The 24521-nt window shown below is 45.9% G+C and overlaps 2 protein-coding genes across 3 annotated transcripts in view; one reads left to right on the forward strand and one right to left on the reverse strand.

Annotated features, from left to right (window-relative positions):
• Positions 1-2659: 2659 nt before the first annotated feature.
• LOC103632082 (tRNA ligase 1) overlaps positions 2660-24521 on the forward strand; it is a 30165-nt gene continuing 8303 nt past the window's right edge. The window contains exons 1-15 of the mRNA XM_008653934.3: positions 2660-2919; positions 3001-3399; positions 5058-5108; positions 5207-5289; positions 5365-5464; positions 10958-11036; positions 11793-11916; positions 18482-18588; positions 18700-18828; positions 20898-20962; positions 21060-21224; positions 21339-21499; positions 21577-21608; positions 21678-21859; positions 22180-22259. Coding sequence (XP_008652156.2) covers positions 2791-2919; positions 3001-3399; positions 5058-5108; positions 5207-5289; positions 5365-5464; positions 10958-11036; positions 11793-11916; positions 18482-18588; positions 18700-18828; positions 20898-20962; positions 21060-21224; positions 21339-21499; positions 21577-21608; positions 21678-21859; positions 22180-22259 — 1886 coding nt within the window. The 5' untranslated portion in view covers positions 2660-2790. The remainder of the gene's footprint in view (positions 2920-3000; positions 3400-5057; positions 5109-5206; positions 5290-5364; positions 5465-10957; positions 11037-11792; positions 11917-18481; positions 18589-18699; positions 18829-20897; positions 20963-21059; positions 21225-21338; positions 21500-21576; positions 21609-21677; positions 21860-22179; positions 22260-24521) is intronic.
• Positions 5856-8916, reverse strand: LOC103632083 (uncharacterized). Of its 2 annotated transcripts, XM_008653936.2 has the most exons (4): positions 8893-8916; positions 6869-8811; positions 6680-6798; positions 5856-6569 (listed from the first exon to the last, which is right to left on the reverse strand). In XM_008653936.2, the coding sequence occupies exons 2-4, from the start codon at positions 8742-8744 to the stop codon at positions 6084-6086; spliced, it is 2481 nt and encodes an 826-aa protein (XP_008652158.1). In that variant the 5' UTR covers positions 8745-8811; positions 8893-8916; the 3' UTR covers positions 5856-6083. The 2 variants fall into 2 exon arrangements, with proteins under 2 accessions (XP_008652158.1, XP_008652157.1); XM_008653935.3 differs by lacking the exon at positions 8893-8916 and having other exon boundaries at positions 6869-8834.

A 24521-nucleotide genomic window follows, 5' to 3' on the forward strand; every position in this document is an offset into this window, starting at 1 on the left:
GCAGAGGGAGGCAAGGCTAGGGGTGGAATTATACCGGAGTAGTAGGCCGCGACGGCACCCGCCCACGGCAGGATGCGGTCCAGAGCTGTACGCCGAGCTCCGGTGACGCCGTGCTTGACGCCCGGCCCTGGTAAGCCCGTGTACATCTTCGTTGGATCCCATCGAACCTCATAGAGCAGTCATCAAAGGTTCAACGACGGCACACGCGAGAGACGGTGACCACGGCTCCCACGGTCGTACCCGATGACGGCGAACTCTCCCTCTCTCTTTCTCGATTTGTGACGCGATTCACGGCGGCGGTCGGGTTTTCCGCACGATGGTCTATGGGGCGGCTGCGGACGCTTTTATAAGCCAAGGATCGGGTTGAGGTGGTTTTGTTGGCGAGATCTGCACAAGATTTGCTCCCTGGTTTGTTGAGCTTCGCCAGTGACGAACGAGGACGAAGACCCAGCGAGCCCGGAGTTCTCTGCCGCGCGCGGTCCACGGATTCCGTTGCCAGCCACGAGTCCGAGTCGCAGCCAGGAGGTAGGAGACGCCTGCGGCCCGGAGTTCACGGGTGAGTTGCGTAGGGAGCGCGCTCTTCTGTTTCCTGGACGCGGTATTATCGGCTATCTGTTTGAGCCCCGTGAGGATGAAGATGAGGACAGCGTGGGGCCCACACGTCATATACTCGGATCTGCGCCCACAACGGATGGCACACTGGCCGGCGGGTCCCACCAGGCGGAGGTCGCGATGTAGAGGGGCGCGGTCATAGGTGGGCCGAGAAGGTGAAACCGGCCCAAGGTAAGGTTTCTGTCCTTTTTCTTTTCTCTTTTTTTTATGTCCCATTTCAATTATTCACCCTAAATTCAAATTCTTGTTTGAACTCCAGATTTCAAATATCAACAAAAGTCTACATGAATCATGCTTCGAATTTCTGTAATAATATTATTTATTTATTGTTACTATCTTGTAATTATAGTGTGTATATTTTTTCCTCCTCTTCCTTTTTTTCTTTTATTTTCAAAATCTGATTTTTTTTTAACTTAAACTTGTCTCATAAATGTGCATACAAATGCAAAACAAATATAAGAACTCAACATGTATGCATATTCTGTATTTATTTGTTATTTGACCACTTTAATTTCCCATAATGGAGTATGCACAAAGAAAAGAACATCAATTAATTCCCAAAACATTTATATAAATACATGTATTTATTTATTCTATTATTTTCACCTTACACAAATTTTAGGGCTTTACATAATCTCAAATACATAGAGTATAGGAAGAATGAGTGCGCACCTTGCACTTTGGGAAGCTGTGAAGCACTCACCAAGCTAAACATCATTTTCTACAAGCCAAAGGAAGAGAAAAAATGTGAGAGTTAGTAAGCGGTGAATGAAAATCAAGTGAAGGTAATAAAAACAGTTTTAGAAAGAATATAATGTCGACTGCCAAAGAAGATCTTAAGACAAAACCACCTTTTTACATTTTTTAGGAAAAAGGAAAAAATGATGTGAAAATATTAACATGAAAATGCAGTATAAATGGCCGACTAAGTAAGGTAAGGGAAAAAATAAATACGCGATTAAAAAGATTGTGGATCTTAGAAATGAAGAACATGTATGGGGAGGGGTTAGGGAGAGGAAATCCGGTACATTCTGCAATCAAATCCAGAGTAAATAAGTTATAAGGATGCAAGCTGAACCCTAAAAAGAGGGGAAAATAAAGCTGCACAGGAAGCACACGTTCGTATGTTGGAGAAGAACAGTTAAAATGGAGTATCAGACAAAAGAAATCTAGTGATTCTTATGAACGAAGTTATCATTTCAGTAGATCCCAACGCAAGAATGCTAGATCCATATACAAGCAGCCCAAATCGATAGAATCTGAAGCATATTTTATCAATGAGAAGATATAGGAATGGAAAGCGCAGGGAACAGGAGCCAACATTGAGTTGTAATACAAACACAAGTAAGCAAGTGCTATTTTATCGAAGGAATGGAGATCTCTTTCCCTCGAGAACACATGCCCCTGTGACCTTTCCTCCTCCAGTGCTGCAGCCTCGTCGCCGTCGACTCAATCTCCACCGCCGCCAATGCGCGCATCCATGGGTAGCATCAGTAGAGGCTTCATGTGGTGCGTGTTGACAGGGGATTGAGGGTGGCACCAGTCACCGTGGAGAAGACGGTACTGACATCACCGGGGCCATCGATGGCAAGGTGCCGGTGGGGCACATGCCGAGCGCTTCGACGAGGAGGCGGAGGGAGAAGGGGACGGGGACGCGTCGGCCGTTGATCGGCGCCCGCCGGTGCACCGCAAGCTCGCTCGCTCGGGTCGTTTCGATCCGTCGCCTGGCGGCTGCGAAATTACGCGTTTTCTGCAGCGCAGGGAACTGGGAAGGCGTCGCTTGGGTTCTGGAATAATCAAGAATAAAGTCGGTCGTCCGCTGATGGAAGGAAACACCAAGCGTGATGTCGTCGGTATCTGATCAGATGGTCGAGAAAAAAAAAGAACTACGTGGATGCTGTCTGTGTGCCCGTTTTGAACCGTCTTTCATATATACGAAACTTCATGCTTCTCGTAGGTGTAATTTGCTGGGCAGGTTTGGGCCTGGCCCGTTGTGCAGCCCACGCCATACATTTTACAAGCTGCCCTGGCTTGTGCAGTCGAACGCTCCAGACGGCGAGTACTACGCTCCTTCCACCACGTCACACAGAAAGTCAGAAACTGCCGCGGGTCAGCGGCGCCACTGACCCACCATTCCGCCGCCGCCGCCGCGCGCCACCGAACCCTGCCCGCTCTTATATGTCGCCCGCCTGCTCCCTCCTTTCACCGCACACCCCCTGGCGCATTCTCCCGCTACTCCTCCCCCTCCGCCTCTCCTCCGCCGTTTCCGCGCCCGCGCTCGCGGTCGCAATGCCTCGACGCGACGGCGTATGCCTCCTGCTCTTCCCTTGCTCCTCCCGATTCGATAAACCCTCTAAAACCCTAATCTCACCTCTCTATCTCGTGCAGACCAAGCCGCCTCAGCGTAAATGGAAGCCGAAGGCCGCCGAGGTCTCCTACTCGTCCTCTACCTCCGACGCCACGGAGCTCGTCGAGCCCGTCCGGAAGATGACCCTCGCCTCGCATGCGCCACCGGCGGGAGCGGGCCCCGTGCCCGGGCCCGGACCGGCGCAGCTGTGGGTGCCCAGGGGTTACACGACCTTCGCGGGGGACGGTCCGGGCATCGCTCCAGCGTCCACCTCGACCTCCGGGACGGTGACAGCGGAGCGCGACGGCGTTGCGAGTGAAAAACTCTCGAGACTATTTAAGTCTGCCCCGGGCTTTGAGGTGGACAACAGCACCTTCACGGAGGCACAAATCAGGGCCACATTCTACCCCAAGTTCGAAAATGAGAAGTCTGATCAGGAGGTGAGAGCTTAGCAGCACCAAAAATGTTGTTCAGTTTTGACAGTCTCATTCCTTCAGTGCCTCCTTGCTGACATGGCAATGCCAAGAGTTTGACCGAGAAATCATTAAGGACTCGCCTGTGATCGTTATGCTGGTCCCAGTTTGTCATGATGTTAGTTGACGGGGATTAGTTCTGTAGTTTTCGGTGGGCACGCATGATTTTGTCCAGGCAAAATGGCAAATGCAATACTCTAGATTCTCAACACTGCCTGTTTCCATAGGCAAATACTCCACCAGTCCCAAAATAAGTGCACTTTTAGAATGGAGGGGGAAAACCAATGTCACAGCAAAATTACATAAATAACCCTATCAAAAGATATAGAAACATTTAATAATTGCATCTTGGGAATAGTGAAAGTAGCAAAAAGTAGTAGTGCTAGGTGGCCCATGCCTTAAAAGTGCATCTATTGTGGGCCAATTCTGAATGCTAGATGTACATTTATTATGGGATGGGGTGAATATTTAATTTGCATCTTTACCCGTTAATATTTTACCGTAGTGTCTTAGGCTATTCCCAACCCATTGTTTCTTGTCACGATATCCAAAGTTGCCACATCATATGTTACTATAGAAGATATAGTTGTCCTAGTGTATAGTATCATGTGTTGTTTCATAGTTCCCTCAAGTGTATGAATTATGGGCCACTTAGTTGGTTCAAGTTTCAATTTCTATGATCTTGTGCCTGAGTGGTATTTCCCTCAAGATACTTCTTTATTCTTTTTCCTCTTTACTCACATAAAAACTCTTCCTGCGGGGGTAAGACAGCCTCCGGGTATTGTATTAAGAAGAAGACCCTCTCACACAGTTCGAGAAAACCCCCGAACCCTGCCCCACCCATACACAGTGGCATCGAAGTCTATGAGAACGACCGCGACCGGGGCTGAGCCTTAGACCTGTGCTTTGGCGTGGGACCGACGAGGGAATTTTTTTAACCACAGCCTGAAATTTGCTCCCACGGGGAGTCGAACCCAGAACCTGAGGAGTGCTACTCAGACCACCTAACCAACTCAGCTAGAGGCCCTTTCGCCCTCTTTACTCACATGCCACATCAGCTTTCCATTCTACGAGGCATGTATTAAATGAGTATGACACCATGCACTGGGAATAGCCTTAGCTATTGTTGACTTCAATGGGGTCATAATTAGGGCCTATTTGGCTATTTGGAAGGGCTCCCAAACTGGCTTCGGCTTTGGCTCCGGCAGGAGCCCTCCCAAATGGTCTCAAAAAAAGAGCTCCCAACAAAAAGCACTAAGGAGCCGGAACCATTTCTATAAAGAGAAGCCGGAGCCAAAAAAGTGTCTCCTAACGGTTCCTCTCCCACTCCTTATCTTGCCCTTCTCTCGCACCGAGAGGAGCCGTTTTGCCAAACAATTTGTTAAAAAAACGCTAGCTCCTATAGAGGAGCTGCTCTTGAAGAGAAGCCAGAGCCGAAGTCATTTTCGGAGGAGCCGGAGCCATGCCAAACAGGCCCTTCCCCTAATGAAGAAATGTTTAATGAACCCACTGTGCAGTAAATCCGTGGGATCATAGATTGTTCTGGCTTCTTTGGGTTTCTGTTATTGCAGTTTAGTAAGTGGAATAAAATGAGTTAAGCATACCCTTGACTTTTGTGATGACAGACAAGGACCAGAATGATTGAGATGGTGTCTCATGGGCTTGCAAACTTGGAGGTATATCTCACATGTTGGTTTTGCTTTAAAATAAAAAATGGCCGTTTATTTGTGTGAAGTAATCAGTGATTATGAATTATGATGATCATTCCCCTCAGGTTACACTCAAGCATTCTGGTTCCCTCTTCATGTATGCCGGTCACCATGGTGGTGCATATGCGAAGAACAGCTTTGGGAATGTGTATGTTGCATTGATCTGTGCTGATTATTATATGATAAGTGCTTGCTATGCCTGAAGTTTCATGTTTTCTTATAGTTATACTGCTGTGGGCGTTTTTGTTCTGGGGCGTTTGTTTCGTGAAGCTTGGGGAAAGGAGGCTCCTAAAATGCAAGCAGAATTCAACGATTTTCTTGAGGTATTTCATGTTCTGCAGAACATTTCTCCATGGTTATTAAAGCGGTAAAACGTTATGAACCACCTTTTTAACATTTAAACGTTGAAACGGGCGTTGAAACATCTTTTCAGACTTGACATAGAACTTTAAATATAGAATAAGTTCATACATAAGTTGAGTACTTGAGTTCACAAACCAAATAGCATAAAAGGAAACAGATCAAGTTCAACACAAGTTCAACCATGGTTTAAAAGGCGGCTAGGCGGAACTAGGCGCCCAGCCACCGCCTGACCGCCTAGGCGACTTAGGCGGGCGCCTAGGCGACGCCTTAGTAGCTGTTACAAACAGCTGTTAGCCTTTTACAAAATACCAAGCAACCAAAGTACCAAACAGCTGTTACAGTTACAGCTCATAAACTAGAAATCATCACAAATTCACAATAGCACAATAGTGGATCTGAAATAGCCACAAAGTAGTTTCTAAAGGAACAATAGCAAGTCACAAAATTTAAAACAGCACAATACCAAATCTGAAATAGCCACATAGATAGTTTGTAATGGCATAATTAATAGTAACTAGCTGCAGTTAGTAATGCAGCAAATATGCTAATGTAATCTAGCAATAGCTACTCTCCCGTCGCTCAAAAATCATCATCAAACTCTCCTGGGATATTGGGTGCCTCCCCTTCTTCACCATCATTGCCACCATTAGATTCATCTTCACAATCTGTGATTTCTGCATCATCATGTGGAACATCTTCTTCATCTTCATCTTCCTCTTCAGCCTCTGACATATTTTGTGCAGCAACAGAATTTCTTCTTGAATACACATTATGGGCCCTTCTTGGTAAGTTTCGGCCACGAAGTGCTTGTGATGCTCCAATGGCATTATCCACAAGGTCCCATGTAAGGTCACACTCACACCCACGCCCACCTTCAGGGACTACATGCAAAGAATCAGCCCACTCATTGTCCCAGTCGAAGTCCTCATGAACCAATGGATCAAAGTTTTTCCCCTTCTTCTGGCGTAGTTTTTGGAACCTAGCTTTCATCTTTCTGTTGTAGGAAATGAAGACAATAGAATTCAACCTCTTATGCAACAATCGGTTTCTTTTCTTTGTATGGATCTATAAAATAAGAAAAGAGAAAACACCTGGTCATTTAATCCTGAAATATTGGATACAAAAGTAGCCAAGTAGGTGGATGAGGACTTGAGGAGGCACACATAATAACTTACAAATTCAAAGGTACTCCAATTGCGTTCACAACCTGATGAAGACGCACAAAGACTCACCAAACGTCTAGCAAATCTTTGTAACTCAATAGCACGACCACCATACGAACGCCACCACTCAACTGCAATAACATCACAACAATTTAGCAACAACTAGTAAGTAGTAAACTAGTAACAGCCACAAACACTTACGTGGGGTCATAGTTTGTAGGTTATCTTTGGCCATCTTATTTGAAAAAGCTGCTCCTCTAAGAAACTCGTAATCTATTGCTTGAGAATTGATCTTGTCTCTAGTTTCCTCATCATCTACCATTCTTGCAAGCACATCAAGAAAGCAACCTCTTAGCTGACCAACAGTAGCATCATCATCATTTCTTATGAGAGGATGCAACTTTCCTGGGTTCAAATACATTGCAGCCCCATACAATGGGTGATCCATTTGTTTCTCCCAACGCCGTTCAATTATAGTTATGATTTTCTTGAGTAAAGTCTTCTTGCTTTGGACAGCAAAGCTTTGATTGATCTTTTCCTTTGCACATTTCATCAATGCTTGGACCTCTGGCATAGCTGGCCTCTCATCTCCATCTACCACCCTAAGTACAATAAGTAGTGGCCCTGAAGCTCTAAGGCAATCTTCTACTGAATTCCAAAACTGTGTGGAGAAGACAATGTTATACACATCCAATCCAGCACTAGTCTTTGACAATCTGTTATCAGTCCAAGCTGTGCTTGCAAATAAAGCCTTCAAAGCATCCTTGTGCTTGTACAAGCTCTTCAATGTGAGAAAGGAAGTAGCAAAACGAGTGGCGGCAGGCCTCACAAGATCAGCCCCACCAGTTTTCTCTCTCATGGCAGCAAGAATTCTCCCGTGTCGGTATATGAAAGTTGTCACACGCCTTGCACTTGCAATTGGTTTCTTGAATTCCTTCAAGTTTCCTATGTCCTCCAACATTAGGTCCAAGCAATGTGCAGCACATGGACTCCAAAATAATGTAGGAATCCTCTCCATTAGAAGCTTGCCTGCAGCTTTGTAATTGGCACCATTATCAGTAACAACTTGTACAACCTTGTCTCTCCCAATCTCATCAACTTTTTTCTCAAGCAAATCAGCAAGCATGTATGCATCATGTACTTCACTAGATGCATCAACAGACTCTAAAAAGTAAGTGCCCTCTGGGCTGTTCACTAAGAAGTTAATGAGATGGCGTCCCCTCCTATCAGACCATCCATCAGACATGAGTGTGCAACCATAGTGTTTCCATGCACGCTCATGTTCCTCCCTCATTGTAGTTGTTGACTTCACAACCTCTTGTAGCAATGGCTCGCCTAGTTGGTAAGGTGTTGGAGGCTTATACCCTGAACCAAACTGTGCTGTGGCCTCAATTGCAATCTGAAACTGCCTAGCTGCTGCGGCATTGAAAGGTACACCGCACTCATAGAAGAACAAAGCCCACTGCATGTCCACATAGTGTTTGTCCTCCTTGCTTTTTGCACTAGCCAAGATTGTGGGCTGATAAGAGCCTGAAAGTCTCTCATCCACCACCTCCTCTGGTGTTCTCTGCAACATCTCAACTACGGACTTGGCTGTCTTTGGCTGTGCTTTACTATTTGCCTTAAATTGCAAGGTTGCTTGTCTTTTTTTGGCTGCTGTACCAGAACTAGGCTGCACCTTGGATGCTTGAGACTCCACAGCAGATGTATCATTCGCCCCATCTGCTGCTGCCACCTCCACCACTTCATCATCTTCTTCATCTTCATCTAGAAACATTGGTCTTTTTCTCTTGTTTGCCTCCAAATAACTTGTCATCTCCTTCCTTAATCCACTGCTAGCCTTGGGACATAACTTTGCATCTCCATATGCCCCTGCCAAATGTTGCTTTAACCTCTTTATCCCTCCACTAACAACCTGACCACATAGGGTGCATTCCACCTTATCTTTATTTTGAAGATCCGGCCAAAATCCATACTTCCACCCTGGATCAGCAGACTTCCGTGGCTTCCGGGTAGGATCGCTCTTCGGGTCGTAGTCACCAGCCACGGAAGATGGAGCTTCATTTCGAGAAGACATTATGTTGTCGGCTTGTCGCTAGTCGCTGCAGTCTTGACACTTGACAGAAACCTACTCGTTGCGCAGTCTGAAACCAGGGGAAGCAGGGGAGGAGGGATGAGAAACATCATTTTGAGGAGGGGAGGAGTAAGCAGGGAGTAGGACTTACCAGCAGCAGCAGCTAGCACTGCGGGCAAGGAGCAGGGAGCCGCAACCACGCGCAGAGAGCAGCAGCCGCGCGCTGGTAGCAGGGAGCCGCGCGCTGGGAGCACGCAGCAGCCGCGCGCGCGCAGGGAGAACGCAGCAGCCGCCGCGCGTAGGGAGAGAGGAGCAGCCGCCGCGCGCAGGGAGAGAGCGCGCGCAGGGAGAGAACGCAGAGAGATTTGCGCGCGAAGGAGCAGCCGCGGCGCCGCGCACGCACAAAGTATTTTTGCCGCGCGCGCACAGTGAAACAAGCCCAAAACAAAACGCGCGCCTAGCCGCCAAAACCCTAAAGCCCAAAACGAGAAACCCTAGAGGATAAGGCGTCGCCCAGGGAGGATAAGGCGTCGCCCAGACGCCTACGACGCCAAGGCGGACGCCTACCTCGCCAAGGCGAACGCCATACACGGTTTCCTCTGGGCGGCGCCGACGCCTAGAAGATTTCCCCGCCTGGACGCCTAGGCGTCGCCTAGGCGACGCCTAGGCGACGACTTTTAAACCATGAGTTCAACCACACAAGTTATAACTTGTATCTATGATCAGTAACCATCATCCAACTCATCAATATCAAGACCTAAAAGAATGATTCACCGTGACTCAGTGATTGTGAGCAAAATCAAAATAGAGCCTAAAACATAGGAGCTGGCTGCTGGGGATGGACTGTGGAAGGCTTAGGCGTTAGGAACTTAGGGTTTTTCCATCTTTTGGCCCAGGAAAGGAAAAGCCCACGACGAGTAGAATGTCCTAAACACAAGTAAAACGCCTTAAAACGCTCAGAGGACGTTTAAATGCGTGAAACGGATGTTCTACTCCATCACGTTTTGTCGTTTAAACGACGCTTAAACGACGTTTAAGCGACGTTTTAATAACAATGCATTTCTCAAGACTTAATGATTTTCTTGTCTGTGAAGATTATAAAAATTAAGTAATTCAAATAGAAGTGTCATATTGAATGCAACAAAGGATAACTAGTTTTGTTTATTTTTTGTTGTGGTTTTAGTATTATAACTATAACTTAAGAAGAATATATGTAGTACAAATTACATCTTAGGTTGAAACATGAAAAACAATTAAAACCATACTTCGATCGCTTGTAAGTATTTGAACATTGTTGAAAATTTAACACGAAAATGAGAAGATCAAGGTCCACACCTCAACGGGCACCTGTTGTTAGAATATAGAAAGATTAATTATTTAGGCCTGCATGCCTTGTTCTGTATAGATAGAGGTGTATTCTAATTATAGGTAGAGTTGTAACCGAACAAGAGTAGATATAGAACCCTGATTGGTTACCACTATTGTAACTGAGTTGGACTCCAACTTGTTGGCAGTTTATGTCCATATAAATATACATCATGCGGCCTCCTCTCGAGGATATACGCTTAACCAATCTGGTGGTTTTCTCTCGGCTGTCAGTCAACAAGTAGCTTAAAAAGCAGAAATCTTATGTGTTTTTAAGAATCAGTTCCAGCGCTAGTTATTACTAATTAAATTACTCTCAAATTAAGAATCATCATTGTAGCTGTAGTACATATTTGCTTTCTGAGTCATGGATGATTTGTGTATCTGTATTTTTCTTATGAGTAAAATACACTATCAGTCCCTAAACTTGTAGAGGTATGTCATCTCAGTCCCTGAACTCCCAAAGTGCATATTTAGGTCCCTAAACTTGTGAAGTTGTATCATCCCGGTCCCTAAACTCTCAACATGCACATTCTGGTCTCTATACTTCTATGGTTGTCATTGGGTGTATAAATTTGTTTTTGGTGTCATCACTGGTCCAAACAGTTTTGACCCACTCCACATAGACAAGTTTAGAGACCCAGATGACACAACCATACAAGTATAAGGATCGAAATATGCACGCTAAAAGTTTAGAGACCAAGATGATACAATTTTACAAGTTTAGGGATCTAGATGCACATTTTGAGAGTTTAGGGACCGAGATGATCTAACACTACAAGTTTAGAGAGTGACGATGTATTTTACTCTTTTCTTATGGTTTCTAATTTTTCTTTGTTTCATGCTTCTAGAAAAACCGTGTTAGCATTTCAATGGAACTTGTGACAGCTGTGTTAGGAGATCATGGGCAAAGGCCCAAGGATGATTATGGTACACCTTTTTCTTCTGTCTAAAGCAATTAGTAATCTTTGTATAGTTTGTTATTCATCATTACTGGTAGTGCATTCCATCCTAGCATATGATGCCATTGTTTTAACAATGGATTATTTCCAATTGGACTTTTTTTTGAAAGAATAAGAAAAAAGGATAAGATTCTGGTTTTAGCTGGCTTTCATTTACGCACACAATTAATCATTTTATTGGTTTACGGCTGTTGATATACCTTTGTCAGGTAAATTTCTTGTATGTCACCAATAATTTGTTACATTTGCGTCACTTGATTGATTTCTTCTTTGCCATGGTTGATCGATAAACACTAGTAAAATATTATGTCACCCTAGTTTACTTGGCCTCCGTAAGGAGGTCTCTAGCTTTGTAATGGTCGCTTGGACCTATTTCTTTTTCTTCTTAATATAATGCTGCGCAGCTCTCCTGCGTATTCGAGAAAAAAGTTTACATAAATACTTAAATTCTAACTGTTATTTTCCTGCATTGGCACATTTAAAAGTTTTTAGTTGTTTTTGGTATAATAAAATCTGTGTCAGCCAGTTTGTCCTGTTCCATCTATTTATTAGTACTTTATGTGATCGATAATTCTACTAACACTCAAGTATAAACTATTTGGGCAGCCGCTTCTGCCGCACATTTACTTTACTGTTTAAGTTGTTTGTTGCATTTGTTTAGTTCATTAATTTTACCATTGTTGGTATTTGTATATTTATTCATCTTGTTTTGGGAATTATGCAGCTGTGGTTACAGCTGTGACTGAGTTGGGCAATGGCAAGCCAAAATTCTATTCTACTCCAGAGGTGATTGCATTCTGTCGGAAGTGGCGCCTACCTACCAACCATGTGTGGTTATTTTCGACAAGGTGCCAATAACTTTGTGCTCAGGAGCATTGCATCATGAAAAATTTGGCTGCTTTCTCTCATGTGTAATACCGATACATCTACACTGTTAATCTAAAAATAGAGGGTGAATGGTGATAGCACCATTTACAGTTGGTTCAGTGCCAGTGGCGGAGGACATATAAAATTTAAGGTATGACGAATTTTATACATAACTAAACATACAAATTCGTGTACGTGTACGTTCTAGTTTATAACAAACAATTTAAAATTAAGTAACAATTTAAAGTATTTTACGGCAAGCAAATATAAATAAGGTATCTCAAATATTTATTCACAATTGTATAATATACCTTATGTGGAGTTTTTTCCTTTCCTTTCTTATTTCCAACCATTGCTAAAACAATCAATCAGTCTATTCAAATCTATGAAGCACAAATACTTAAATCAGTTCACACAATCACAATTTACATTACATATATTGCTATATACATTGACTGTCTAGTGGAGCCGGGCCTTGTGGGGTGAAGCATGCTTGAGGTGAGCTACTAGTTAGAACTGTTATGTCTGAGATAATAAAGTAAGGTTCAAAGAAGTAAAATATTATGCCATTTTGAAAAAGTAATAAAATATTATAAGAAGGAACCAGGGAATAGGCAACTAGAGCTACGGGTGGCCCTCACCTGATCCACTGATCAAGTGGAAGGAATGACAGTGAAGGATTTTCTTGTTCGTGCTAGGGATTAGGTGTTCGACTGTACAGGTCAAGCGCACATGACACGATTGGGTACTCAGGCAATCCAATCATAGTTTCTCGATTAAAAATAGTGGCGTCGGGTCGCCGACGTTTTTAGATTGGTGACTCCATGATGCTACATGCGCCAAAATCAAGGTATGGCGAGTGTCATGCCTTGCCATACCGAGTCCTCAACCACTAAGTTGGTTTAAATATGGCTATAATACCTTCTAATAATACAATTGTCAGCTATCAACTTTGACATTTTTCATTATTCTTATTACTATATGCTTGTCCTCTGCCAACATTTTCTTTTGCTTATTTTTTTATTATTGGATCATTGCTGTGGTCAATAGTCTTCTATGCTCTTATTTTTCCTTGGTAACTTCATTGAGTTTGTTTTCATCATCATGAAGTGCAGACTGTTAGATTGGAAACCCCTAACCCTAATTGGGTAGGGGTTGTGTTAATATATACCAACCAAGTACATGGGCCAAGGTTCATTACAGTGATGAGATACAATACGCTAACACCCCCTGTAGTCACAACTCTAGCATGTACAGATGTTGAGACTAGACCGGAACTCTAAGAACAATGTGGATGAGAGCCCTTCGTGAAGATATCGACAAACTACAAAGTGGTCGAGACGTGGAGGACGCGGATATCACTGACGGTAACACGCTCATGGATGAAGTGGAGGTTGATCTCCACGTGCTTCATGTGATGGTGCTGCATGGGATTGGTGACGAGGTAGACCGCGCTGACGTTGTCACAGTAGACGAGTGTGGCGCACACGAGGGGGTTATGGAGCTCCTGGAGCATGTGACAGCCAGGATGCCTTAGGCATGTTGTTTGCCACAACGCGATACTTGACCTCAGCGCTGGAGCCGCTTTGAGGACCAGTATACGAGGTTGGCGCCTAGGAACACGACGTAGACAGAGGTGTACTGGCGTGTGTCGGGGCAACCGGACCAATCCACGTTGGTGTATACGATCAACTCATAAGTTGGAGATGGCTGAAGAAGGTCGTAGTCGAGGGTGCCACAGAGGTAGCGAAGAATCCGTTTGGCAACGGTTAGGTGGGGTTCCCGTGGGGTGTGCATGTGAAGGCATACTATGAATGCACACCTGTTGGACCATGTAGGCAATGTTGGATTGGGTGAAGGTGAGATACTGGAGAGCCCTAGCGAGGTCTGGAAGGCCGTCACATCGTAGATCAGGGCGTCATCGTCGTTGGAGACCTTCCCCTAAGTGTCAACAGACGTGGATCAAGACTTGCAGTCGTACATGCTAGTCCAATTCTGAATATCTATTGCATACTGGCGTTGGTGAAGGAAGAGGCTTTGTGGGCAGCACTCCACGGTGACTTCGAGGAAGTGGAGAGGGCCCAAGTCCTTCATTGTGAACTCGCATTGCAGAGCGACCGTAGTGCACTGGAGGAGAACGACAGTGGATGCCGTGAGCATGATGTCATCGACGTAGAGGATGTAGTCGGTGTCGTGGTCGTGCCGAAGGATGAATAGGGATGTGTCCGGCTTGGCCTCGACGAAGCTAAGGGAGACAGAGTAGAAGGTGAAGTGACTGTACCAGGCCCAAGACGTTTGCTTGATGACATACAAAGATTGGTTAAGCTTTCACACATTTGGACGTGTGGAGTTGATGAAACCGGTGACTGGCTGCAGTAAACCGTCTCGGTTAGAGTGACGTTAAGGAAGGCATTCTTGAATCTTGATGTCCAGCTGGTGGATCGCCCAGTTTTGGAAGAGGGCGAGGAAATCCTGAACGGTGGCAGACTTCACGACGGTGCTGAAGGTCTCGTCATAGTCCACTCTAGGACGCTGAGTGAAGCCCTGAAGGACCCAACATGCCTTGTACCAATCCAAAGTACCATCAGCCTTGAGCTTGTGACAGAAAATCGACTTGCCGGTGACCACGTTGGTGCCATAGGGACACAACGCTAAGTCCAAGGTGTAGTTGGCCAGTAGGGCCTCATACTCCATAGGACGATGCCAATGGGGATTGTCGAGCGTGGTACAAACATTAGAGGGGATAAGCATGGGAGTCGGAGCAGGGGGGTCTGAGCACTAGCCAGTCAATAGGTTGGAGAACATTGGTTGATCAACGTGTGACCATCGGGTGGATGTGGCGGGGATCGCGGTGTATGGCGACAGATGGTGCACTGGCGGCTCGTTCGAGAGTGGGCCAGGGCATGATGGGGTGGCTCGTTGATGGAGGGGACCGGTGGACCGAGCCTCACATGTCGCTGGTAGATGCGAGCTGGATTGGCGAAGCGAGCCAAAGGTGGTTGGAGAGGCGGCACGACACAGGGTGTGTTCGGAGGCAATGGGGCCGCACATGGCACACTCAAAGGTGATAGGGCTGCACATTGCGCGGAAGATGCCGCTGGAACCAGGGGTAGGGAAAGAGGAGGTACGTCTATGGGATTGGTATCAAGGATAAAATCAATGTCGAGAGATGGGGAGGAGCCAACAAGGGGAAAAATGTCCTGATCAAAGACAACATGTCGAGAGATGATGACACAGTGGATGAGAAGATCGAGGCACTGGTACCTTTTGTTATTGGAGTACTCGAGGAAAAGGCAACGAGTGGACCGAGGCTCAAGTTTGTGTGGAGTGGTGGTGGAGGTGTTGGGATAGCAGGCACAACGAAAGGCACAGAGGTGTTTATAGGAAGGGGTGGTGCCGAAGAGGGTGAATAAATGTGTGGGGTGACTGCCTTCCTTGGAGGGGAGACAATTCAGGAGATAGGTGGCAGTGTAGAGACCCTTAGCTCAGTAACGAGCATGAAGGGAGGCTTGAAACAGGAGGATGCGAATGAGGTTGGTGACGATGCAAATCATGCCCTCGACCTTGCCGTTCTAAGGGGAGGTGTAAGGACACGACATTCGCAGCTACACGCTGCGCGAGACAAAAGGCACAAAATGTCACATTGAACACCCTAGATGGTGCAACCGAACTGAGTCTACACCCAAGCGAAGAAGTGGGATATGGTGGCGAGGGGGGAAGTCCACTAGTAGTGGGAAAAGTCATCCATGATAACCAAATAGTACTGGTAACAGGAAATACTCGGTATCGAGGATGTCCAAAGGTCACAATGGACTAGATCAAAGGGGTAGCGGTTTGGGACATGGAAGAGGGGAAGGGTAAGCGAGCGTGGCATCCAAGCTGACAAGCATGGCAAGGCGAGGCAACGCTGCCGCGGGGGCAGGGGATGGCCGATGTGCTCGAGAATCTGGAGAGGACGTCGTGACCAGGGTGGCTAAGACGACGATGCCAAGTGGAGGCAGAGGCAACAACAGTGAGGGTGTATGGTGTGGCAACAAGGGAGGGGGGGGCGGGAAATCAAATAGGATATAGGGGGACGGAGCTGTCTCATTGGGTGACCACGACACGAGTGGTAAGATCTCGTATGGTGAGCCCCTAGGGATCAAACTCTATGGAACAATGATCATCAGTGGTGCAGCGACGAATCGAGAGATGAGTCTGTATGATGTTGGGGGCAACAAGGATGTTGTTGAGGTACAGAGGACCAGGAAGAACCGTGTCTCCTACTGAGGTGACAGGTATAGTCAACCCGTTATTGACAATGATGGAAGAAGGGAATGTGGGGCTGTGGGGTGGGGTAAAGAAACAATACCAGGGTCAGGAGTGGTGTGGTACGACGCGCCAAAGTCAGCAACTCAGTCGGTGGGAGTAGCAACATGGTTATTAAAACGACGAAACATTGAAACGCTCATGGGTGGAGTTTTAACTTTTAAACGGTTTAAACAAAGTTTAAACGTAGTTTTAAACAACATATTGAAATTTCAATATATCATAATTTCAGACAATTATATAAAGTCAAATACCAAACAACCAACATAAGTTCACATAATAATATTGTGCAAAATGACATGTCCACAACCACATTACCACAATAACACAAGTTCAACTAATAGCAAGTCGACAACCGCAAACAAAGTGGAATGAGATGTCTAATAGTCCACAATCACAAACATAGCACAAAAGCAACTAAAGTAGAATGCAATGATGGAAATTAAGTGGCGGCGGCGGACGGGCGGACAGGGACAACGTAGCCACACAGGAGGGCGGGACACGGTTGCACGGGGGAGGAGCCTGAGCCGACGGCATGGCCGGGCACAGGCGATGGCGGCCTGGAGGCGCCACGGCGGCTGCACTGGAGTGGTGGACTGGCGGCACCCTCGACCTGACGTGTTGAGCGAGAGGGGCTGTAACCTGGGTGGAATCCCTAATTGTGCTGGGCCAAATTTTACAAGCAGGCAACTTAAACGCTCGAAACGTGGCGTTTAACTATATATCGCGTTTAAACGTCAAAACGTGACGTTTAAACGTCGTTAAATGACGTTTTACGAGGAAGTGTAAAACGTTTCAGCGTTTCGCTGTTCTATCAGCGTTTTATAGTTTAAACGACGTTTAAACATCGTTTTAATAACCATGAGTAGCAGGAGTGGGTTGCGATGACATGGGATATGAGGAGAAAGCTAGGGGAGGCATCACCACAGAGCCACCAAATGGGTGTTGGGCCCACTAGTGGCGATTAGGCCGATGGCGAGCATGAGCGATGGAGACGACAAGGCCTCGATCGTCATGGAGACAATCTCGATACCACAGAACAGAAACGGCCCTGGAGCATGGCATCTTGCTTGAGGGTGGCAGAGGTCGACGCATTTACGGAGAACGTGGTTCATGTCTTGATCAAAGGCCATGAACGTGCCCTAGAGAAATTGCCCGTCGTGAAGGGATACACACACACACGGTAGAGAGGCACATGGACCGTGACAGAGCGAAGGGCGGGTGTTGAGGGAGCGGTTGCAGTGAAGGAGGATGAGCGCACGCTTGGACCAGGCTCATGCAGAACAGCCGGGATGATGCATGTGGAGACGAAGAGTGTGCTAGTAAAGGAAGAAGATGGTGTTGCTGCCGGCGGGCGCGGTGTAGGCAGGGATGTGGGTGGTGTTAGGGTGGAACACTGCTACAAGGGAATTGATGAGGGTGCCAGGGAGGATGAGAGTGAGGGTAGGGTGAGCCATTGAGGGTGGGTGAGCAGCGGGTGCTCAGTCTTGTTGGGAAAGAGAGAGGTGCAGGGAGAGGGAACAGGGGCGGCAGCCAAAGTGGAGAGAGGCAGAGGAGGCAGCGGACATTGTGAAACAACAGTAGGAACTCACATGCGCGGTGTGGATGGCAGGCGCTGGTGCGGCTGGCGGTTGGTCATGAACTTGCACATGCGAAGCGTCACGATGGGTGCCACCTTCGTGTCCTCCATGCTTGATGCAGCTGCCTGTGGCACACATGATCGACTTTTCCGGAGCTGGTTCTTTGGGGGACGCGTGGAGCCGTGGAGGCAAGGAGCGGCAGGCTAGGGGAGAAGAGAGGTAGCTGGCGGCTGGCTAGGGAGGTGGGAGGGAGGGAGATGGCTTGATACCATGTTAGATTAAAAACCCCCCTAACCCTAATTGTGTAGGGGATGTATTAATACATAGCAGCCAAATACATGGGCCAAGGCCCATTACAGTGATAAGGTACAATATGCTAACATAGACTGTTGCAGTTCTTAATTAACTTTGACATGTTCATATTGGGAAAAGCTGTTCAGCTTATAGCTTGTTATTACGTGAATGCTGTCAATGCCACTTGTGTGGCTAACTAGCTATATTTTGCATGCTTGTATTCATCCTCATCCATTGGATGGCCTGGAACCCAGTATGCACAATTTTTGCATGCAATTACAGAATTGCCCTCGCAACCATGTTTGTGTTTACTGTTGATTCTGATTATAATATTAGGATGCTTTCTGTTTTCATCTTTCATCAGGAAATCTGCCTCCTCATTTTTTGCTGCTTATGATGCATTATGTGAAGAAGGAACTGCAACACCTGTATGCAAAACCCTTGATGAAATAGCTGATATAGCTGTACCAGGTTGTCATCTTACTGATTTTCTAAATCAGACTGGTTCTTTTTGCCACGATCATGTTTGACTGGCTAATTCCGTCTCTGTTGGGAATCGACACTTGTTTAATTTTGTTATAGGGTCAAAAGATCATGTAAAAGTGCAAGGTGAGATCCTTGAAGGTCTGGTTGCCCGGATTGTGCCTCGTCAAAGTTTAGTGCAAATGGAAGAGGTTTTGAAAAACTTTCCTCAGGCTCCATTTGACGCCGGTAAGGTGATGGAATTGAAGTTATATGCACTGTTGAGTTTGTTCAACCAATATAAGAGTTTTTTTTATATTTTTACCATTTGTTGGTAAATGAATCATATGTCCAGCCTAGTAATGTTGTAATGTTCTTAGAATTGTTAGAGGCTGAGAATGGAAACCCTAACCCTGGATTACGATAGACATATGTATATATGAAGAGTCTATATAGGCTGGGCCTTTGCCCATTACAATAGATATACGTAAGAATGTACGATAGTCCTCTAGGATTTAAAATTCTTTCTCCTTAATTTAATGATGCGCAACTCTCCTGCGTTTTCGAGAAAAAATATACAATAGTCCAACCCCGGCCCCCCACATTCGCAATTCTAGCCATTACATTTTGAGAACACCGTGGATGGCATGCCTTTGGTGAAGATATGGCGAACTGGGAGGCGGTCGGGACGTAGACATCACCGATGGCGACACGCTTGTGGACGAAGTGTAGGTCGATTTCCACGTGCTTCGTGCGCTGGTGTTGCACAAGATTGGTGGAGGGAGTGCTGACATTGTTGTAGTAGACGAGGGTGGCGTGAGTGAGGGGGCTATGAAGCTCCTGGAGTAGCTGACGAAGCCAAGACGTCTTGGCCATATTGTTGGCCACATCATGGTACTTGGCCTCAGCGCTGGAGCGGGAGATGACGGGCTGCCACTTCGAGGACCAAGAAACGAGATTGGTCCCCAAGAACACGACATAGCTAGAGGTGGACCGACACGTATCGAGGAAGCCGACTCAGGCAGCGTCGATGTAGACAATCATTTTAGAAGTCAGAGAGGGTCGAAGGAGGCCATAGTCGAGGGTGCCGCAGAGGTAGCAAAGAATTCGCTTTGCAGCAGTGAGGTGAGGCTATAGATGTACAATAGGCCCGAAGCCCGAAAGCCTGGCTTGAAGCACGATTTCTCGGCTCGGTACTAGCGCGGACCGGACCGCTATAAACGGGCTAGGCCCGGCCCGACACGAATAAGCGAGCCGGGCCCGAACAGTGATCTAAGCCCGGCGGGCCGGCTTGGCTCAACCGGTTTAGTGCCTGGCCCATTTGGCCCGTTTTTTACACTAAACCGTGCTTTTGGGCCCGCTAAACCCACTTTGGGCCTATTTTTTCCGTGCTAACCGGGTCGACCCAACCCATTTAAGCCCGTAGCGAGCCATGCCCAGACAGGGACACAAGCCCGTGGGTCAGACATGTTTGGGCCGGTTTTCTAACCGTGCCTGACGGGCCGGGCCTAAACCGGGCCGAGCGGCCCGTTTGTACATCACTAGGTGGGGCTCCCGTGAGGTGTGCATGTGAAGGCACACATGCTGGACCACATAGGCGATGTCGGGCTAGGTGAAGGTGAGATACTGGTGAGTCCTAGCGATGCTCCAGTAGACTGTCATGCTGACGATCGGGGCACCGTTGTCGTCGGAGACCTTTGCCTAAGTGTCAACAGACGTGGAGCGGGGCTTGCAGTCTAACATGCCAGGCCACTCCAGAATATCGATGATGTACTGGCGCTGGTGAAGGAAGAGGCCCTAGGGGGCGACACTTTGTAGCGACCCTCAGGAAGTGGTAGAGAGGGCCTAAGTCCTTCATCGCGAGCTCGAGTTGCAGTGAGCTCAACAAGAATGGAGACAAATGATATAATAAATCAAGACATGTGAAATAGTGCCAATAAAAATATTTGAACTTTCAAGGGGCAAAAACTATTGTTTTCTCATAATGATTTGGTCTATTGCAGATACTATGTCAGATAGGATTATTGTTTTTTCATAATGTTTCCCGTGATGTCAAGAACTGTTAATTTGCTGCTTATTTTGAAATGTCCAGTTTGCAGGATTGATTCTTGGTTCTGTGAACCTGCACAGTATCCGAGGTTCAGGGAAACACACAGAATAGAACCATCTTCCCTTTTGAAAATATACTTGTATTCTAGAAATGCTTTCTGATGGATTTGGGGTGCTTTAACTTCTAAGAAGACTTATTGTAATTGTGTTATGAGCTAGTAATTATTTTAGCTTTTTATTATTTATTTATTATTTACTTGCTGTTGCAGGCGACTCAGATTTGGGACCAAGTTTACGAGAAATTTGTGCTGCTAATAGGTCAGATGAAAAGCAGGTATTAATGCTGTAAATTGGTATTTGTTCTCCATGAGACATCTTACTTTGTGTTTGTTCAACCTTGCTATAACTTCTTTATTATTGTACCTGACCAGCAAATCAAGGCACTGCTTGAAAATGTTGGAGCTTCAATGTGTCCAGATCATTCGGATTGGTTTGGAACTGGTGGACTTGATGCTCAGTCGCGAAATGCTGATAGATCAGTTGTTACAAAATTTTTGCAAGCACATCCTGCAGACTATGCAACTAAGAAACTGCAGGTAAGCTCATTGGTATCTGGCTGAGGATAGATATTTCCTGACTGTAACGGGTATGATTTCAATATTGATAACATCACTACAATAATGTGATATATTACCTGTTGGCTGTTACAGGAGATGATTCGCTTGATGAAACAGAGGCACTTCTCAGCAGCTTTCAAATGCTACTGGAACTACCACAAGATCGATTCTCTTTCAAATGACAATTTGTATTACAAAATGGTTATCCATGTGCATAATGATTCTGTTTTTAGACGATACCAGCAAGAGATGAGGTGAGCTTGTGAAGTCAGCCTTGTTATTACATTACCCTTTATATCATTAACTCTAAAACCTATGCTGCTGTCGTCAGGAGAAACCAAGGGCTGTGGCCTCTGTATAGAGGTAAGCTGAGGCATTCACATTTCAAGTGTGAGTGGAGGTGTGCTCTACTAACATGTATTCCATGGTTAGGTTTCTTTGTTGATGTGAATTTGTTCAAGGCAAACAATAAGAAGGCAGCTGAACTAGCCAAAGATGGTAACACTTTACTGAAAAATATCAATGGTGCCTTGGATTCAAATGGTTCAGTTGTGGATGGTTTGGCTGATGAGGATTCAAATCTAATGGTTAAACTAAAATTCTTGACATACAAGGTACTCTTCTATCAGTATTTTCAGCTTTTTTGTAGGTATTATTGGTTGCTTCTTGAGGTACCACGCTAGTGTTTGCTACTCCGGGTTGTCCGGGTTCGTTTTGGTGTGCTTCTAAAATAAGTTCGGAAATGTTATTGCTACGCTTATTGTTTCCTATTCCTGTAATTGTGATTTAATCTACTTTTATTTATATGTATGTCTACCTTTCGCTTCAAGCTGATTTTGTTTTTGAATTGGAAGAGGACTAAAACCATTAAAGTTAACTTTTGTTTTATCTTGAATATGCATCCTAACAATTATGTTATTTTGTTTGTTGATAGTTGCGAACATTTTTAATTCGTAATGGATTGTCTACCCTTTTCAAAGATGGACCATCTGCTTATAGAACTTACTACCTAAGGTATGCATTGTATGCAAAATTTTTAAGTTTTACTAGTATATTTTTTTGCAAAAGAGTGGGTTGTCAATGAATAATCAAAATGAGAACATAATTTGCTACTTTATCATGATACTACTCTAGTTAAGATGTCTACAAAATTTGCTTAGTGTTAGAAAAATGGTGCTAGCGAAAGGCCTCTAGCGTAATGGTTAAGGCTTCCGAGTAGCACCTCTAGGTCTCGGGTTCGATCCCCCTCTGGGTGAATTTCTGGCTTAGTTAAAAAAATTCCCTCGCTGTGCCCCGCTCGCTCTCAGGTTACGTCCTGCGCGCCACCCTCTGGCTGGGTCGTTGCAGAGTGGGCGGTGACGACCCGCTAGTGATGGGGGACATGGTTCAAGGATTTTCTCGGTCGGGATCATGTTTCTGTTTCAGTCTCTTCTTAATATAATACCGGGAGGACTGTCTTTCCCTCCCCGTTCGTTTTTTTTAAAAATGGTGCTAATGCATCCTCTAGACCTCGGTCTATTTAATATTGCTAATATCTAGAAAGTATAATTTATAAATTCATGATATGCGAAAAGGCCTCTAGCTGAGTTGGTTAGGAGGTCTGAATAGCACTCAAGTCCTGGGTTCGACTCCCCGTGGGAGCGAATTTCAGGCTGTATTTAAAAAAATCCTCTCGTTTGTCTGACACCAAAGTAGAGGTCTAAGGCCCGGTCTCGGTCGCGGTTTTTTCTCACATGGGCTATGGTGCCGCTATGTATGAGTCGAGCAGGGGTTCGGGGGGTTTTCTCGACCTGTGTGAGAAGGTCTTTTTAATAGAATACCCAATGGTTGTCTTCAAGGTTTTAAAGTCGGCTAGTCGACTCTAGTCGCCTGAGCACCGATAAGGTGACTAATCGCGATTAGTCGTCGATTTGCTCGATTAGTTGAGCCTAGTCGACTCCTAGTCGTCCACCTATAACAAGACCATATGTGTGTGTATATATCAATATATATGAATATATATAGTTGTAGCTGCCTAGCTGGACTGCAAGACTGCATGAACTGTACCAGTGCAACTGCCATCGTTTTGGGGCTGGGGCAACACAGATTCTGGAAAGATGACTTCAACATTATTACACCACCTCCTATTCTCATCTGCAGTGGCACAACAATCAAGTGAAGCACAACTCAAGAGGAGGCCAAGACAGACACAATACTGCTCTGTAAGTGAACAGAGAACATTGAACAACCAAAATATCAGAGCAATTACCGTCTGAAGAGGTCCTCAATCCTCATCTCGGTCTCTGGATTCTAAACAGCGGAGTGGTCGCCTACTTGCCTGTTCAGCCGCTGAACAGACAACAGAGGAGGACATGAGCGTGCTGGAGGGGGGGGGGGCTCTACAGACTACAACCGCTGCGTGATGGAGGGGGCATAGTTGCTGCTCGAGCAGAGGGCCGCCAGAGCACAACTGGGCGGCAGGAGAGGAGGGCGTCGGCGATGGAGAAGGAGCGGTGACGCTAGAGAAGGGGTGGCCGCGCTGGGGAAGAGTGCACGCGCAACAATGCGAACTGTATTGGTATAGGTAGGGGCGTAGGGCAAAACAACGTTTGTGTTGTGTACAGATGGTGGGTAGACACACATAATATAGGCCGGATTAGTGGCCCAAAACAGGCATAACTACTCGACCATAACCCCTAGTCGGACGACTAATCGCGATTAGTCGGCGACTAGGACGATTAATCGCTACCTAGTCGCTCTAGTCGAGTCGGAGACCCTAATCAAGCTCGGACCAGCGATAAGGCCGACTAATCGCGATTAGTCGGACGACTTTAAAACCTTGGTTGTCTTACCCCCGCAGGTTGAGATTTTTTTAAAATTTCATGATGTAGCCTTTTCTGATATTCAACTTCTTTTCTTCATCACATGACAATTGATGCTTGATTAGTTCAATCTTATAGTTGTAAAGTAATTGTTGTGTAAGTTCTGTATAGTTAGGCCCTGTTTGTTTCTATAGTGCTAAAGTTTAGCACAACACTTTTTATTGAAGTTTAGCACATATGGAACCAAACAGGCATACTAATAGGGCAGGGCTAAAATTTAGCACCCATTAGCTCTTACTTTGGTGCTAAATTGTGCTAAAAGTGCCCCCCTCTGACCCATTGACGCTCCCTGCCCTCTTTTAGCACTGCTATCGAAACAGAAGTAAAGTGCTAAACTTTAGCACCTCCTTTAGCACTGCTAAAGCTTAGCACCTTGCTAAAGTTTAGTACATGAGATCCAAATAGACCCTTATTT

Source organism: Zea mays, chromosome 7 (genome assembly GCF_902167145.1).
Source record: "Zea mays cultivar B73 chromosome 7, Zm-B73-REFERENCE-NAM-5.0, whole genome shotgun sequence".
Lineage (NCBI taxonomy): Eukaryota > Viridiplantae > Streptophyta > Magnoliopsida > Poales > Poaceae > Zea > Zea mays.